This window comes from Labrus mixtus, chromosome 10 (assembly GCF_963584025.1).
Source record: "Labrus mixtus chromosome 10, fLabMix1.1, whole genome shotgun sequence".
Lineage (NCBI taxonomy): Eukaryota > Metazoa > Chordata > Actinopteri > Labriformes > Labridae > Labrus > Labrus mixtus.
The window spans coordinates 25,869,696-25,887,720 of NC_083621.1; the positions used below are offsets into that span (position 1 = coordinate 25,869,696).

Genomic DNA, 18,025 nt, shown 5'->3' on the forward strand with positions numbered 1-18,025 from the left:
AAAAAGAAAAAAGTACAACTCCTGTTCAGCAGGACGGTTGAAATACGTGACAGCTGTCAGCTCGGCCTCCAACCAGTATACCAGTATACCAGTATACCAGTATACCAGTATAACAGTATACCAGTATACCAGTATACACTTTCATTTAGTAGAATCTGATAGAATATAATCTGAATTGAATCTGATAAAACATTTTAGTATAGAATAGAATAGTATAGAATAGAATTGAATAGAATAGAATAGAATAGAATAGAATAGAATAATTCTTTATTGTCCGCCTATAACACAGTATAGTATAGTATACAATAGAATAGAATCTGATGGAATAGAATATAATCTGATGGAGTATAATCTAATAGAATAGAATCTGTTAGAATATTTTAGTATAGAATAGAATAGAATCTGATAGAATTGAATAGAATAGAATCTGATAGAATTTAATCTGGTAGAATATATTTGTTTAGAATATAACAGTATAGAATAGAATAGAATCTGATAGAATAGAATAATTCTTTATTGTCCACCTATAACACAGTATAGTAAAGTATGGTATAGTATAGTATAGTATAGTATAGAATAGTATAGCATAGTATAGAATAGAATAGAATAGAATAGAATAGAATAGAATGGAATAGAATAGAGTCTGATAGTATAGAAAATAATGTGATAGAATAAAATAAAATAGAATCATTATTGTCCACCAGAGTTAGGAATTTGTCTTAGACTCTTCAGATATATAAAAACACTCTGCAGATGCTGCCCTTACGAATCAGATAAGCTGCTGTTGTCAGAGATCCACCACATCCTCTGCTCAAACCGCTGCGGACACTGATGGAGCTGCTTCACACTTGTCCTGCGGTAAGTGCTCTGCACTGCTCATGTGTCTCCTGCACGTATGTAGTGACCTGACACGCAGTCTCCATTTTCCCCTCACACATTACAACCCCCCTCAGCTGCAGACACAACAAACACTGATACTCCTACAGCACTGTTAGGATTTGTTTGTTTCATATCTGTGCTGGAATCTTGTTTCTCGCTCTCACTTCTTTTGAATCATGTTGGCGGAACGAGAAAACCTAAGCTCTTATATTTTGGTGTTTTGCCCCCTGGCAACACATGCAGCTTTATTAGAATTCTACTCTGCCTTCCTGCGAACATCTCTCTGAATCAGCCACCTCCTCCACACAATATCACCATATTAATACAGGCAACTCCATCAGACACACACTCAGAAAGTGATCCTTCCCTCTGTGAAATCACAGCAAGCCGTCCTTAACTTTTAATTTCATCAATCTTTAATTTGCCAAAGAACTCACATTAGACTGCATGATTAGCTTTCTGTTTCACATTTTTACTTCTCAAATTCTAGGCAAGCACAAAGTTCAGAACAATTAAAGAAAATGTGAAAGAATAAACATTCAACTTATTCTGCATTTAATTAAAGACAAGGATGTATTATGGATGAGTCATGACCAAAACACCACCAAAAATGTGCTAAATATATGAGACGTGGCTGCATATTTCATGCTTTTGGACAGTGTTAGGATAAAAAAAAAGGTCGGCTCATTAAGACAAAAGTGGGAGAGCCGGGGTTTATGGAAATCCAACACAAAGTACAAGCTTTGCCTTCGAGCCTGGTGGATGTAGAGTGCAGTATGACGCACAGGAGACATGACTGGAAAGTTGAATACTTGTCAATTTAAAAAAAAAAGAATGAATGTCTCCAGCCTAGAGTTGAGAAAATGATTTATCGAGAAATAAAATGAGACTTCACTCTTTTTTAATCAACAATAAAATATTAAACAGAGAGTAAAAAGTTGCTACTTTTCATCTGTTTTTTTAACAGTTATAAAAAATGAATGTGCTAACTCTCATACTCAACGTCTGTTTGATTGCTGAGTTCATTTAACACCTGACCTATAAAGTGTTGAGCATTTGAACACTGGCACATTTACAGGGTTGTTGATGAAAATGCTTTTGTTTTTAAAAGATATTTTTGGGGCCTTTTTGCCTTTATAGAATCAGACAGCTGCAGAGAGAAAGGACATATGGGGAAGAGCGAGAGTAGGGAGATGACATGCAGTTAAGGCACGAGGTCGGATTCGAACCCACCACCACTGCAATGAGGACTACAGCCTCTGTACACGGGGTGTGTGGCATAACCGCTAGGACATCGTTGCCCCATGATAATGCATTTGATCTTAAAATGAAGAATACAGGATAAACAAATAAACAATGTGTTTGGAGAAGTGGATCTGCACTGAAACATCCACAAAATGAAATGTACTATTGAGGGGATGAATCAGTTAGAGTGCTGAATGTGAATACCTTGATGTAATGTTTGGTAAGTTCAGCACACAGCATGAGACTACTATAAATCAATATTAGTTTATTTCAGTAGTGAATGGTTTAACACCCCTCATGCATTTACCAAAGAAATTGTTAAATAATCAACAGGAAAGGGAAGGCAGAAAATACAATCTTGTTGGGTTAGCCTGCATCACCGAATGTTTGGATTGTCAGCTATTCATCTAACTTTGTTTGTTTTCTTGTGAATCATCAGATCATCCATATGAAAATAAATCAAAGGGAAAATCTCTCTCTCTGGTTCAATCAGTCACAAATACACAACCAGTGAAACATTTTCTCCCAGCTTAATGGAGTTGGAGTCACTTCATTATTCCTTTCTACATCATTTACAAGGTTAGTGTCTCTCCTCGCTCCCGCCTTCATTTACGAAATGTTAGGGCCAATGTGAAGGGGCTTCACATGACCAACCAAGGTCATTTGATGTCCTCAGTAGAGGCCCTGCTTGATCAGCTGAAGTGATTTTGATTTAAAATTATTATTTCTGCAAGGCTAAAAAATCTGTTATTTTCTCTGGCAGTTCTGTGTGTTGGCTGTGAGTCCTGAAACCACGTCCCATTATATTTGACTACTGTAATGAGATCTTGAGATCCCTCTGGGACTGTGAGCTTTTTCAGAACAATTATTTTTTTGTCATTCCAAGTACTAAAATACTACAAGGAAACATGTGAGGCCTTTTTTTTTCTCTTATCATTCTCAGTTATTTAGCATTTGATCACATATTAGCTTTGATCAATTATTATTACACTGCTGAATGTGACAACAATAATTGCAAAATCAAATTTTTATCCTTTATATATTTACTTCTAGCCTTACCAGGTGGCTTTAATCAGGTTTTAAATATGGGGTCTCAGGGACCAACAACAGAATCACTTTCTTCAATGAACTCGATGCTGCTGTCGGGAACTTTCATTGGTGTGGATCTTGTTGACCCCTGTGGACAAGCGGTGACTTCTATCTCCTTGCTGATCTTGTCCTGTACATGTCTTAGTAGTGCTCTGAAATGAAAAATAAACCTCCTGCTCTCAAATGAAACAAGGCTGTGTAAGAAGCATGTTAATCAGCTTATGTGACACCGACCCTGTGGCAGGTGTTACAGGCATTAAAAAGAAATAATAAATCTGCTCACTGATAGTCTGGTTTGCTTTTATCGGTTATGTAGAAGCATCAGTATTTATTAGAGTCTGATCCATAACCAGCTAAAAACTCCTTAAAGGGGCTTTAAAATGTCATCATTCATGATTAAACAGTGTAAATGTTTTACATTATGATATTTACAACACTACTGCTTGTATATAAATGTGATGCCTAATTATCAGTCACTTAATAGTGAGCTCACCTGATAAAACTTGCAATCAATCTACGACAAGGTCGCCATGGGCATCATGGGAACGTGTAAACCAAACTACCTCCAACTGGTCATAACGAGTTATCCTTTGGCTGACGGGTGAATTGATTTCTAGTGTTTGCTGGGTGTCCAGCTCAGACCGGTTCCCTGGTGAAAGTGTGGAGACAGCTGGGCTGCCTGGCCTAACATTTAGGGAGGCTACATATTTCTCTTCTATGATGACTCCCCGTTTGGCTGGCAGATAAAATGCTAGATGGTGTAGGTGGAGGGGGAGTGATTAAAGATGGATGCATGGGGATATTTAGGGCTCGGCGGTTAGAGCTGCATGCACCCACAGATGGGAGTTTAAAATAGGGTGGAGGGAGCATGACAAAATATTCTTCAAAGTGCATTGCAGATATTTCCCGCAGTTTGATTTGAAGCATGTTGAGATTGGTTACAGTCTTTCATGTTCTCTGAACATTTAGGATGATTTGGTAAACCTCTTTGAGGAAGTGAGGCGTGTGATAATTGTATTATAAGAATGGAGAGAAAAGTTAACCTGCAGTACCTATGCTGACATAACACTAAAAAAAAACAATTAACATGTACAGCTGGCTGTGATTCAGCCACATGAGAGGGCTCTCCATTTACATACTCAATCAGAACACATGCAACAGGCTCCAGCAGTAAACCACTTTCAACAGGATGGCTTTTCCTAGTTTTTAATTTGTCCCACACAGACCTGAACTACTTCCCTGTGAGCTCAGTGCATCTTCCTCTCTTATCTAAAGTCAAACTCTCTAGACATGTTCTTCACTCATCCGAGGAGCAGTCAGTGACATCTGAGCTCCGGGGAACAATAATTATCCAGTTTGTGTAATTGCAAATTTGTTTTCAGGGTGGTCACGATTCATATCACACCACTAATCTATATTCTGTGACAACGTGGTGGAGGAGAAGCTGCCAACAGAGCCTGAGCCAGATCATTAATCAGCTCTCTTAAAGGAAGAGTGCTGATCTTTTTATTTGTGTGCAGTCCATCATCAACCTCCCTCCCTCCTCCCCACCCAACCACCACCACTACCAACTTAGCAGAATATGCATACCCTCATGAAACACCTGCACAATGTGTTCACATCTACTTCGAATTTCTCAAAGTAGGCTAGACAGACTTCAGGAAATATTTCTTGCCACTAGATACTGGAGTGACTCGAACCTGTGCACTTGTTACTTAGCACTTAAGTGGCGTTTAGCACAAACTTCACTTTGGGATATTTAACTCGCCCAGCAGACTTTCACAGAGCAGGAGAGATGGAGAGCGTGGGTTAGCTCTGAGTGTCAGCAGCAGGAGTGCAAAGGTCCGGTGGTGTTAGAGAGAGTGTTGTGATGGTGATGTCCTCTGACACTGAACAGCCGGACTGAAGATTAGTGTTTACCGTCAGGGATGAAATAAAAACTAGATTTTAGCAGTTTTAGTAAGTGTGGACAATCTGAGGTTGCAGTTACATCATTGGCATAACATGTGAGGCAACATGTACAAGATTGAAGTTGAAGACATTTACCTGACACCGGGTTTTCGGGCACCAACTTGGAGCCCGGATGCAGAGAGTGAAACACCGTGCGCACCTCCTGGCAGTTTGGCATTTGCCCGCCGAGCAGAGAGAACAGCTGGAGGAAGGCGCACAGAGAGAGCGCACTGTGGACTGGTAGACCACGCATGGCAGGAGAGCAGCACTTTACCCTTACGGACAGAATAAACCAGCTCAGCTGAGATTTACGCTACTTCAACACAGTAAAAGTTACAGGACGATCCCGTGTTTGCGCAGGTGAGGTGAGGCAGACGCTCCGGGCGCACCTCGGATCAGCATCCTTTTGCTTTTCTCTTGTCCACAACAACCCCTCGCGACAGGACAGCTTCTCTGTTGAGCCTCTTGGTGACGCTTCTCCGATGCTAATAACTTCTGAGTCCCTCGTCACTTGCGGCACTGACTCTCAGCTCGCTGCACAGATGAACGAACCACAGATGTATGCGCGCGCTCACTCAAAAGCGCGTGCCACGGCGTGAACCTGCGCGCGTAAAGATATCCTCGTAATAGTAGTGATGTTAGCTGATACATTGGCCCTATGCGGCTGCAGGAGCAGAGTAAAGAGGAGGGGATTCATGCGATGCACGAGCTGTTGACGTGTTAGATAAATGGCACTGTGTGTTATGGGATGCAATTAGGGCACAGTACCTGTACAATTCACACAGCACAGGTGCATAATGTGGCCAAGAGATGCACATATATTACATTGACAATGACACAGAGGTCGGGTAGGATCTGAAAAATTCGCTTTTATTATTTAAAACAGTGCAGAAAGCAATTGGAAAGATTACAAATATATATAGTAAGCTTTGGTTTATTCTTTTCATCACATGATCTTTAATAAATACAGACGTAACCAACTTACGTTATGGTGTTTTACTGAACACTGTTTAATCCTCCGTTTAGATGGACAGTTTAACTTATTTCCATGGAGTTCCAAAGAGCCAATAACATTTGAAATGGTGCCACCTAGTGTTCATAAAGTATTTCACACACCAGAGAGAACATTTGTAACTCACATTTGCAAGTAAAAAAAAAAAAGAGTGCACATGAAAATAGTAGTCGGCCTACATCTATAAAAAAAAAAAAAATTGTTATCACTGTGTTTCTAATCAAATGTGTAAACTCTATTAAATGTGTAGCTGCTCCCAATATCTGGCGGATTGCAGATGGATACTGTGCAATTTCTTTCATTTTGTCAAGTATTGAAATTGTGAAGTCATCCACCTGAAAACAGCGAGACAAACAGAAAAGTCAATAGGAATTTGATGTTAAGATGCCTTAACATGAGTACAACAGTGGGGGAAACAACAGCTGCAATGCTGCGCTCTTGTGCCTGCGGTGAATATGAGTTTAAGTCTTTCAAGTGTTCATCAAAGCTGGGAACAACAGAAAAGGAAAGATCTCTTGTTTTGGCTGTATGAGACACAGAGAGCTTTGCATGGATTTGCACAGCAGAAACCGGCAGAAGCTGAGAGCAAACCAGCAAAACTCTCTGTGAACCCATCAGTTTCACCTTCAGGTGGAAACAGGCGGAATGAGGGAAGGTGACCAACAATACCTGAAGTGCACAAACTGCAGTAGGTCTGTATGTACTACCTGCACTGTGAGCACTTTGGAACTGCTACGTCATCAACGCGCTCAGCTTGAAAGACAAATTGACTGAAGAGGTGTCTTGTAAATGCAATTATTTACCTTCGTGTAATTTAACTCAAACGTGTCAGGTGTTGAGAGTCTCACCTGCAGAAGGAAACTATATAGGTGTTCAAAAAGTCACATGATGCATTTCATCAAACAGAGGAAGGAGCTTTCAGGGCTGAAAGTTTGAAACCCCAAAAAAAGAACAGGCACTCCAGCCAGAAGGAGCAACTAGGGCAGTAGATTCTGAACAATTTCACTAACTACACTAGATGCACCTTAGCTGGAGAACCAGAAGAGGAAGGGGAGGGGGAGGTTGGGGAGGTTGGGAAGGGGGGGGGGGTGCACTGGATTACATCCAAATCCGCCCGGCAGGTCACTTCCTGTCTGGACTGTGTCTGAAACGAAACAGATCAACAGAGAAAACTGAGTGCAAACATTTGGATCTGAAACATGATTATTTGTTTCATGCTGCAGCATGGGTAACTCATTATAAGCAGCACAGTGGTGATGTATTTGAAGATAAACCAAACCTTACACCTACTAATCTTCAGGTATGAAGAACATAGACAAAACCTTCTATACAAAGTTAAACTTACAGCTGTGACCATTGTTCAACTCGAGGCCGCATGGTGGAGGAAGAAGTCTCTTTTCATTAGGAGGTTAGACTTCAATTAAAGACTTTTATATATAGTTTCACACTGTAATGGATACAGTTGATTAGAGGCTAAAACAACACGATGTGTTCATTTTAAGTGGCCTTACTTAGTTGTACCATTTTACCTAACCACTTTAGTAAAGCCTAAAGGCTACTTATTTTATTAACTATCCACATTGGACACAATTCAAAGAGCCTTTTCACCTCTTATGGCGTGTTTGCGGGCTGTGGGAAATTCAAAAGCAGGTTGATTGGCTGTCGCTGCACAGCAGACACGAGGGGAGCGAAAAACTTCCAGGCACTATCTTGTGAAGAGCACAAATATGTAGCCTAAAACAATGTATCAAATAGTCTCCTTAGAGTCACTGAGAGAACTTTTTGAGACTCTAAAAGAGGGTTTTAAACGGAGTTTATAAACGTGCTCGGAGCGCTGTCGTGTGCAGCTCTGACAAAGTGGCGCCAACAGCGTCCTGCGATGTGACGATGAACATGTCAACTCCCGTCAATTAAATAATGCATCTCAATGGAAATCACATCCGCTTTTATACCGTTACGCAATGTCTACAAACGGCACCAACTGGTGAGCAGTGGGTGGATGAATTTGTCACTTTGAGGATTATGAAAATAGAGCCAGAATCAGACGTGTTAATACTCCAAACAAAGGCGAGTACAAATATAAAATGAAAACCACAATAGGATGGCTTCTTAGATTAGGCCTACATTATGAAAAGTTTGAATAAATATTTACATAACGGCATTATATACATGAATATTAATGCAAATGACGTATCCAGCATGCAGAGTATTTCCCTTTAAGTAATCAACAGCACCACGAGGCTAAACGACCTGAACTAGAAGAGTTTTCACATTATTATAACTTTTTAAAAAAAAGAAAACAAACACTTCTTACGCGCTTTGCCGACCACGTGGTCACACCGTAGAGGAAAAGGGAGGAGAAGCTGCAGAGAGTCTATCTTTTGGATTGTGTTCAACTCAACTGAATGAATGCTAGACATCATGCAGAAAACTCAAAAAAATCTCTACGTACCTTCGTCCGCAGATGTTGTGTCCTCTGCGCTCCTCTCTGCCACCCTTTTTGCTCAAACAAAAAGTTCTGTCATGCATGAAATTGTGAGAGCATCTTTTTTGTTGTTCTTCTCTTTGTGGGGGTGGGGAGAGGGTCGAGCGCAGACGACGCAGTCTTAGCGGATATCGTCCTTTAAATATCCTCTTCCCCACACACCGTGCTCCTCGGTCTCGTTGCATCAAATGTGCACGTTCTTCTGGGGATGCATTCACATTTAAAAAGAAACACTTTTCCAGCAAACACAGGCTTTGCAGCGTGGGGGTCGTGGGTTGTTGTATGAAGCCGTCTCGCTGCAACCATTCGGGGCTTTGCTGGTCAAAGAAACCCAGGAGGCTTGTGACCTTTAACCCCTGTAAACCCTGCCCCCACACAGTCTTGTGCGCTGTCCGCAGGAGATCTTCCCACCCCTCATCCTGCTTTATGTGTGGAGAAATATGACTCAGTAACTTTGTTTTTTATATTAGTGTGTTTAACTGAGATGATAACCGTCAATAGTGAGGGACCAGAGCGTTTCCACAGCACGCTGGCTCTTCCTCCACTGTGGGAACGGACGGCAGCAGCGTTATTCCCTGAGTGAACTTTAACCCACTTTCCCATACTGCATGTTTTTCTTCTCTCCTATAGGCTGTGATTGGTGGAGTTTTAGGTAAAGAACATTTCAACTGCCCCTTTTTGACGGTATTGTTCAGGCAGCATGTTTGATCTCATGAAGCCTGCCAGTGGTAGAGGAGGAGGAGGAGGAGGGTCTTATCATGTCTACCAGCAGCTTGAGTTTATTTTCACAACACCAGTGTTGGTTCACAAGTGGAGAATCACTTTGTATTTTGTATGTAAGTGTTACATTGAAGCAGAGGAGAAAAAAGATGAGCCTGGTGTGATCATAACTTTGTTTTTTTAATACGTTTGCAGGACTTATAATTGATCTCCACACAGACAATGGAGAGGCAGCCTATTGAACAGGCCTCTCGTTGGATACCTCCTGGTAGGCTGGAATGTGTTCCAGTGTTTTGAACTGGGCTGACATGACTGCTTTACTGTTACTGGGAGGAGGGGCTATTTTTAGCTTTATTCATTCGCACCACCAGATAAATAAGTTTGACAAGATGAAAGCTGTTAATGACTTTGTCCACAATGATGAAGCTACATTATGGCCTGTACCATTTGAGCACTGTTTGCAATATAAATCACATCAAATATAAATCTTGGTTATATATCATTTGCAAAAAGTAGATTTAACATTTGACTGACAGGCTGCATCAGATAATATTGAACCTAAGTGACTGCTTACTCACTACTGCAGAGTAACTATGGACCATAAACATTTAAACAGTGTTCTTCATTTTAGCTTGATTCATCATTTGAGCCCATAGAAAGTCCATCGGGACCTTATGAACTGATTTGTAACATACTCTGTTCCCAAAGGTCAAGAATGGCCTTCACTGCTCAGCTATATTGAAATATTTGATATATAATCATTTATTAGGGTTGTTTAAATATATTTACTAGCTTAAAGATAGAATAAAACTAATAGTCTTAGTTCAAGTTTTATAAAGGGCTTTAATATGTGAATTTCCCCTGAAAGAAATTCAACCAAGGGAGTCACTTATTTATATCAAAAGTACACTTCCATTAAGTTGTGTAGCGTTAACAGTCATCCATTATCTATCATTGGGTGAGAGTCGGGGTACATCCTGTCAATCACAGAGTCAGACAACCAGCCACACTCACATTCACACCTACAGGCAATTTACAGTCACAGAGACAGGGATTTGAACCAGTACCCTTCCTCGCTGTGAGGTAACAGCGCTAACCACTGCACCACCGTGCAGCCTGTAGCCGTGACAAATGAAACCACATAAACAGGTGTCAGGAAGCTGTCGGTGCACACGTATCTGTTAAAAATCACACAAAGAACCATTTCCATAAAGTTTTTATTTTCATGAATGCTCTCACACTTTTATCCTTTATAAAGTTATGTACATATAATTCGCTCCCAAGGTAAATAAGGAAAATATCCAGAAGTGAAAAGAGAAGGGGGAAAATAAAAGAAGGCAACAAAGTAAAAAAAAAAAAAAAGTAAAGCACAACCAAGATTGAAACAGGAAATTCTAAATCATAAAATATATCATGTCAATCTCAAGGAATTATTTTTTTTAATGTCTATAAAATATTACCAGTGATTTATATAGTCATAATTAGAGGTAGGGTTATAGAAATATGAAATGCTTTGTTTGTACAACTCATACAAGGTGCCAATTGTTGCCAACAGCGCCCTCTGATGGGACGACTGTGTACAGCATGTCCTTCCCAGAGTGCAGGTCATGGCTCCAGACTCAAAGTTGAAGAAAGTTTGAATGCACATAAAGATTCCAGATTGAAAACTACTTTGGATCATTGATGTTACAATGGATGTCATGTGTTACACAACAGTCCAGTCATCTTGGGTACTTTTACAAAAGCCTGTTATGCAACTTTTGCTTTACAGCAAGCAGTAAGTTTGTTTGTGGTCAGAGTTATAATGACTACTCTGTATGTGGGTTCAGTCCAACCCATTAACATGGTGTTTGAGAAATTGAGTTACACTAAAAGCTATCACCAAAGTTTGAAATGTTGAATACACATTCTCAAGCAAACTTTCTTTGCAAAGGGATGGCATGACAGTGTACTGTGTGCAGGACTTCAGTCTACTTCTGCATGTTGGCGCACATTCTCAGCAGATTTCTCAAATCATTTTATGGATCCATAAAGGCCTGATGCTACCTTGTGACTACCTGGAGCGGAAAACAAGATAGAGATTTCTCTAAAAGCCAATGAACCACCCCTGTAGAGCTACTCTTGATGTAGTCGGTAGATCTCTAATGAAAGAAGCATCGACATGGGATCACATTGAAGCAGAATGCAGAGGATAATAAACCTACGTCACACGCTGCAGGTGGATCTGAGAAATTAACTGTTAATGCATGCGAGACTTGAAATGTACATTTTACCCTTTTAATATTGACTTTGGTTTAAAAGCAAATTAAGAGGTCTGGAAATTTACATAATCATTACGATCTATTCAATGTCTTTAAATAAGGCAAACTTTATTACCAGGTACCACACTGCAATTCATTATGAATTAACCTTTGTGTGGCACCACCAAAGGAAATAGTTCATTTTAAAAATCGAGCGTTCCATTGTGAAAACGAGGTCGCAGTCCCTGTTGGAGGTTGAACTTATTCATCAAGTTCAGGCGTGCATAAAAAAAAAAATCACTGTCGTGTGTTTGAAATGGTCAAATGTCTTGCCTATGAAGGGAAAAGGAAAGAGAACACAGCATTTGCAAACTCAAATCCCATGAGGTATATACTAGAAGACTGTGCGTACAGACAGAATATTCTTTGAAATCCCTAATTAGCCATTTTAGTGACAACGGCAGAAGTAAGGCATTATTTCAACAAACATCTTCTTAAGAAATGTAACTGATCAGCAATGCATGTGAGGAACCCTTATTCAGTGCTCGTCATCCAGAACAAACTCGTTTCTTGTTTTAGCAGTGCATGGGGGTTATGATGTGATACGGCGTGTTGCAGTGTATTCTATTAAAACGGTTCATTATATTTCATCAGACAATTATGATATTAAAATATCCCGTACTTGTTTCAACATCTGCCAACATCTCTCCTTTGTATTATTTGAACTTTAAATAACTAACTGTGTGATGAATGGATGTCAGTGTTGACACATGATTCAGGTGATCAGGTCAGTAAGGGCAAATCAAAAAGTCCAATACCTAAAGCCTGCCGGATTCTCAAATCAGGTGTCACAACAGATGTTTGTTACGTGCCCAACGGCAAAATGAAATGAGAAAACCTATCACTTATAGAAGTCAGTGTAGAGACTCTTTGAAATGTCGACTTTGTTTAAGAACACGTTGTGCTCTCGTTTGAGTTTCACAGTGTAGCATAATTATGATGCAGCCTTGTTGGCGACACCTCCATGGAAACTGCATTTCAGGTGTTTGCAGTGCTTCAGTCGTAAATGAGAAATGCCTTAGATGGCATGAATAACGTTGTTTAAAGCCTCATGAACCAGTCGTTGATTTAATCCTTGTATTAAATTGCAATCTTTCGCTCGGTTTGTGTGGATGTCATGAAGTGGGATCAATTGGTTTATCCTGGCTGTCCATGTTAGTGGGGAATGGATGGCTGGTACCCTGCAGCATTATCTGATGCCTTGTTTCTATTTTAAGTGATGTAAGCCTCGCCTGAGCGCGGCCTCAAAATCACAGCACAATAAATTGATTTCTCTATGGTTTTGATTTTCTCTTCCTGTGCCAGCTAATGCATCTGCAAGAACTGCACTGCAGGATCATTCCTGACAGCTGCAACCTCTCACACATGCAACCAAACTTGCCTAACAGCAACACAGAAATCACCAGAACTATTTGCTGACCTGGCCAATATGATCCATGTAAGTCTGCCGAAGCCTTATATCGGATCATTTAAAAACCTGTACAACACAACTGCTAACAATAAGGCAAAAAACCAAAGCTATGCATCGAGTTAGACTAAGCAATGATCAGAGAGAAAAGTTACTGTATGCTTTTAAACCATCAAGCTGCATTAGAAAAATAATATATTTACTCTTCAGTTTTCAATCATTAAAATATGGACACGTTTCTGAGACAGATTTAAAGAGCACCTCAGAGCTCATGTTGGCTGGGAATGGGGGCCAGCAACAAATTATGCAGAAGGGTAACAGTTTAAGGTCCAACATTACAAGAAGGGACTAAATGCATGTCATAATCACCTAAGAAGAAGCACAATGGTTTAATAACAGTTTTCAGCCCAATCAGGTTGCTGTGGATGGAAATCACCTCCACATCCACACTAACAAAAAAAAAAGTGAAGGAAGTTATCATTACTTTTTTTCCTATATTTTTTTTAGTTAATATTGACTCTTAATGAAGCATGTCTTCTAAGCTCGTTCTTAGCCCTCTGCAGCTCCAGTCACCACCTGTACATGTACAACCTGATGGAGCGGTGTTCCCTTCCTCTTTAAGCTTCCTCTGGGGCAGCTGGCCTCTTCAGGTCGCGGATCTGCTTAATCAGATAGTTCTTCTCATCACAGAACTGCTCGTCCTCTGCTCTGTCGGTCTGAAAGTGGCTCAGGAATTCCACCAGTTTGGTCTGGTTCTTCAGCAGGATGTCCAGCACGGGCTGAGTCTTGTTTGGGTTTGCAACAAATACCTATAAAACGGAGAGAGGGTTCATGTAATATCACATTTGATAGAGTTACATTCGACGATTAGGTGGCTGTATTATTACAAAAACCTTTTTAAAGCACCATTTTTAAACATCACATCAGCCTCTTATTCTTCAAAAAATGTGTTTCAGTTCACAGCAAACATTAAGTTGTGCACTGATTAAAAAAGTTTAATACACACCTTGAAGACATGGAACGCTTCAAACTGGATGTTTCGGCTGTTGTCTCTGAGCATGTTCATCATCAGCTTTAAGTTCTCTGCCCGACTGATGTATTTTGTCATGACAGTGAAGTTGTGTCTATCCAGAAGAAGTTCCCCAAGAAGCTGAAACATAGCATTCAACTTAGCCACTTTAAAACAGAGCACAGTCAACTCATGTCACATCTGAATGAGTCACTTTAACAGAACAGGAGAGCTTTTACCTTCAGTGACTGACGTTTGGTGACGTAGTTGTCAGAATGCAGAAGCTTCTCATATTCTGTGAACACCTGGGTCAGACATTTTAGAAGCACGTTAGACACGGTATGAGAAATTTTTTTCAAAGTTCAAAAACAAAACCAGAAAGCTCACCCTGTCATAATTGTTCTCAAGGAAATCTGCACACATGATCTTGTGTCTTGTGAGGAGATCCTGAGACAAAGCAGAAGAAACCAAGATATCAGATAAAAAACTTTGTATGAAGATGCTGAGAAAGAAAGAACAATAATGTACCTTGAAAGAAGCGAAAGCGTCTGAGGCGATGTCAAAGGTTGAGAGCTCCACATAACCGAAGAAGCAATAGAAGTCTTCAGAGAAGAGCACCGTCCGTGCCAACGGCTCGTGTCGCAGGCACTCTCTGAGCATCATTCCACAGTTCAGAGCCACTTCTGGACTCTCATATCTGCACAGGATTAACACATGTCATAAGCATCATCAGATTTCAGCATAAACCAGTTATAAAGCAAACACTGTTGATGTAATGCAAACAAAAACAGCAACTAGCCAAAGCAACTCTAAACACCTTTTAATCTGTTTAATTTGTAGTGATGAATTTTGTATTTCTTGGCCTCATTCTCCATGATGAGGTAACTTTGCTCTGCTTGATGATAGCTAACTAAACACAGGCTGAATTTGTAAAAAAAGAAAAGAAAATGTTTCCTTTTTTTGTGTCCCTCTGTTACAATCAGGCTAAACAGTAGTCTTTGCAGACATGACAAGTTCAAATCCACAGCCAGACAAATCCATATTGGAAGTGGCAGTTGGCAGAATATACAGTAACACATGATCCAACAAAGACTGACCCTCATGAAGTGCAGCCATAACACATACTGCTCTTTGAGTGGGCTGAATGACTGGGTTTTTTTTTTTTTGTACAGCTGTGAAATTAGCGTTCGACTATCGTTCTTGTCATCTACATGTGTAACCCACAGTTGAATGCAACATGTTCACGCTCGTCCCTCTGGGAGTTGTTGAAACACATACCGGCTAATGCAGGAAATCACAAGGCACCACTTATGACTTTGACTTTACCAAATAAGGTTTTAAAAGTAACTTTGTCAAAATGATATCCCTTTACATAACTGTACATATAAAGCACACAAAGTGAACATGTATCAAATAATTAGTTCCTGAACCTGAAAAAGATGAACTTACCCTTTCAGAAGCATGAAGAGGATCTGGGGATGTGTAGAGATGTATTCTACAGTGGGTGTACGGGTGCCAATCTGACGTCTCACGATATTGCTGAACAAATGAACCACATCCTTCTTCCCCTTTACCAGAAAAAGTACAGACAGATCAGACAGATGATAGAGCAGGTGCTGATGGTTTAGTCATTCTAGTTTTGTGTCAGGCATACACAGTCCCACTGAATATATTGAATTTGATCAATATTTTTTGCATTCACAAGGTTAGGGTACAAACAACATACTTTTCCTTACCTCAAAATCAATCTTTTGCAGGTTTGCAATAAGAGCAATTAGGAGGTTGGTGTTGTACAGCTCTTGTGCAAGCTGAGCCACAGCTTCAGTTTGAGGCTCCTTGTCACCTGTTCCACTAAGTATCTCTTTTAGTGAAGCCAGATTTTTGGATGCCTCCTCTGCAACCTTCATTGCCGAGAAAGAGTCGATGACTTAGAACATCAGTAAGTGTTTAAAACGAGGAGTTAAAATGTTAAATGTGATACAGTAGAAACTATATAGCTGACCTTTTCACACTTCTTGCTGTCTGCAGCATCCAACTTTTCCAAGTATGCCACATTCTCCTTCAAACTCCTCACTATTTCAGCAGGGCTCTTCTGAGACTTTCCAAAAGGGAAAGGCATGGCTGCTAGTTTCAAATCCCTGAATAAACACAACACTGTTTCACATCACTATGGCTTTAAAGTTAAAGTTATTTGACTTCCTGTAACCTCTTTGCGTCGGAAAATGGCTGAAAAGTCTTCACCTGGGGCGACCAATAATACAGCTAAGTTAGGTTTACTGTCCGACTGATTATAAAAACTTAAGAGTAAAGGCTTATAAAGGATTTAAAGGCCATTATAGCACGAATAGCTAACGTTGCTAACGTTAACGTAGACAAGTTTTCAAAGATAAGATGCGGGCATAAGCAAAGTTGTGTTAGCTTGTGACCTAGTTAGCTGTGGCAAAGAAACAAACAAACTAGTGTCCGTGTGTTGACAGGCAGGACCTCGGAAAACACATTTAACAAAGTGCTGAAATATCATGCTGTCAAGACTCACCGTGTGAACTCTGGATGAGAAGCTGAAGGAGGCTCGGTGGCTAAAGGTTAGCTAGCAGGCTAGCAAGTTGTCTTCACTTTCTTCCCTTCACTTTAACGCTAGTTTCTCTGAACCGTCTGTGACCTTATCTCTGATCTGTGACCGTCTCACCAATTGAAGCTACAAGTTGATCAAACGTACGACTTTCATAGCTGTGATATTTCATGTAAATCGTCAGTCACCTAACTTGCTAGCTGCACTAGCTGTGGAGAGAGAAGTGCTGGTGCTGGCCTGTCTGACAACTTCATTTCCCTGTTCTCTGTTCTGGTGAAACTCCCCGTCCTCTCTCCTCATACCGGGGACACTGGGCGGGTCTGTTTTTGCTTTACAAACTGACTGCCACTCATTTCAGCCAATGACTCTGACCACACGATGCTGTGGGAACTCCCTCTTCACTGTAGGTGCGCATGTTTCAAGATTTACACATTTAGTGTGGGTGGAAAGATCACAGACTCCACCAGAGGCCGTGTCAGCCGGACTGCCCTGCAACAACAATCAAGTGCACCCAATTTATAAAGCCATGATGGGGCAACGAGTATGAGGGACAAAAAATGACTAAGTATAAATAAATAAATAAATAAATAAATAAATAAATAAATAAATAAATATATATATATATATATATATATATATATATATATATATATATATATATATATATATATAAAAATACACAGAAATAAATAAATGTGTAAATGTAAAAATACGGAAATGAATTAATAACTCAATTAATGTGGAAATGTATGCATTGATACATATATAACTGTAGAAATACGATAATAAATGAATAAATACATGTAAAAATATATTTTTCATTAACAAAGTGCATTTATTATTTATTCATTGATGTATTGTTTTCAGCATTTATATATTTATTGATGCATTTATTTAATTATTTATTCATTTATACATTATTGTATGCATTTCTCCCAACATTTACTTATTTATTCATTTATTTATACTTTAGTCATTTTGTGTCCCTCATAAACGAAATGATATATAGAAAAAATAAATGGGTTTTTATACAGTCACTTTCTTCGTATGTTTATGGGTTTTATACATTTTAAACACAGACGTATTTAAACCTTATATATTTATTTTTAAAGCAAAAGGTTAAATGTACACTATGTAGTTTTGGTAGTGCAATTTGAAAGTTGGAGAAGTTAAACAATTATATGCTTTATTTTCTGAACTGAATACACAAACTTTACTCAAAGAAAAAAATGGGTCCCTGAACACTGTTTAGATCTTAAAAGCTACTGGTCAGGAGAGGAACTATTTCACTATTGCGGCCCCCCACCATAACTTCAAACACTCAAACAGTGTTACAGGGACCAAATTTTCCTCTGAGGA

The 18,025-nt window shown here is 39.7% G+C and overlaps 2 protein-coding genes across 2 annotated transcripts in view; both read right to left on the reverse strand.

The window, feature by feature from the left end:
* Positions 1 to 5,827, reverse strand: part of gpc3 (glypican 3) — a 108,642-nt gene extending 102,815 nt beyond the window's left edge. Inside the window, exon 1 of the mRNA XM_061048851.1 lies at positions 5,260 to 5,827. Coding sequence (XP_060904834.1) covers positions 5,260 to 5,416 — 157 coding nt within the window. The 5' untranslated portion in view covers positions 5,417 to 5,827. The remainder of the gene's footprint in view (positions 1 to 5,259) is intronic.
* Positions 5,828 to 10,582: 4,755 nt separating this feature from the next.
* On the reverse strand, positions 10,583 to 16,959 carry cab39l1 (calcium binding protein 39, like 1). Its single transcript, XM_061048861.1, has 9 exons — positions 16,634 to 16,959; positions 16,100 to 16,235; positions 15,834 to 15,998; positions 15,547 to 15,665; positions 14,626 to 14,794; positions 14,485 to 14,544; positions 14,337 to 14,402; positions 14,095 to 14,238; positions 10,583 to 13,897 (listed from the first exon to the last, which is right to left on the reverse strand). The coding sequence occupies exons 2-9, from the start codon at positions 16,214 to 16,216 to the stop codon at positions 13,706 to 13,708; spliced, it is 1,032 nt and encodes a 343-aa protein (XP_060904844.1). The 5' UTR covers positions 16,217 to 16,235; positions 16,634 to 16,959; the 3' UTR covers positions 10,583 to 13,705.
* Positions 16,960 to 18,025: the final 1,066 nt, after the last annotated feature.

Bases quoted from the DNA above. Each gene is read 5' to 3' on its own strand.
- cab39l1 (XM_061048861.1), bottom strand. From the start codon at position 16,216: ATGCCTTTCCCTTTTGGAAAGTCTCAGAAGAGCCCTGCTGAAATAGTG. The intron at 14,545-14,625 runs GTACATTATTGT...GCTTTGTCTCAG, and splicing joins ACGCTTTCGCTTCTTTCAAG to GATCTCCTCACAAGACACAA. The intron at 14,403-14,484 runs GTGAGCTTTCTG...TGTCTGACCCAG, and splicing joins TTGAGAACAATTATGACAGG to GTGTTCACAGAATATGAGAA.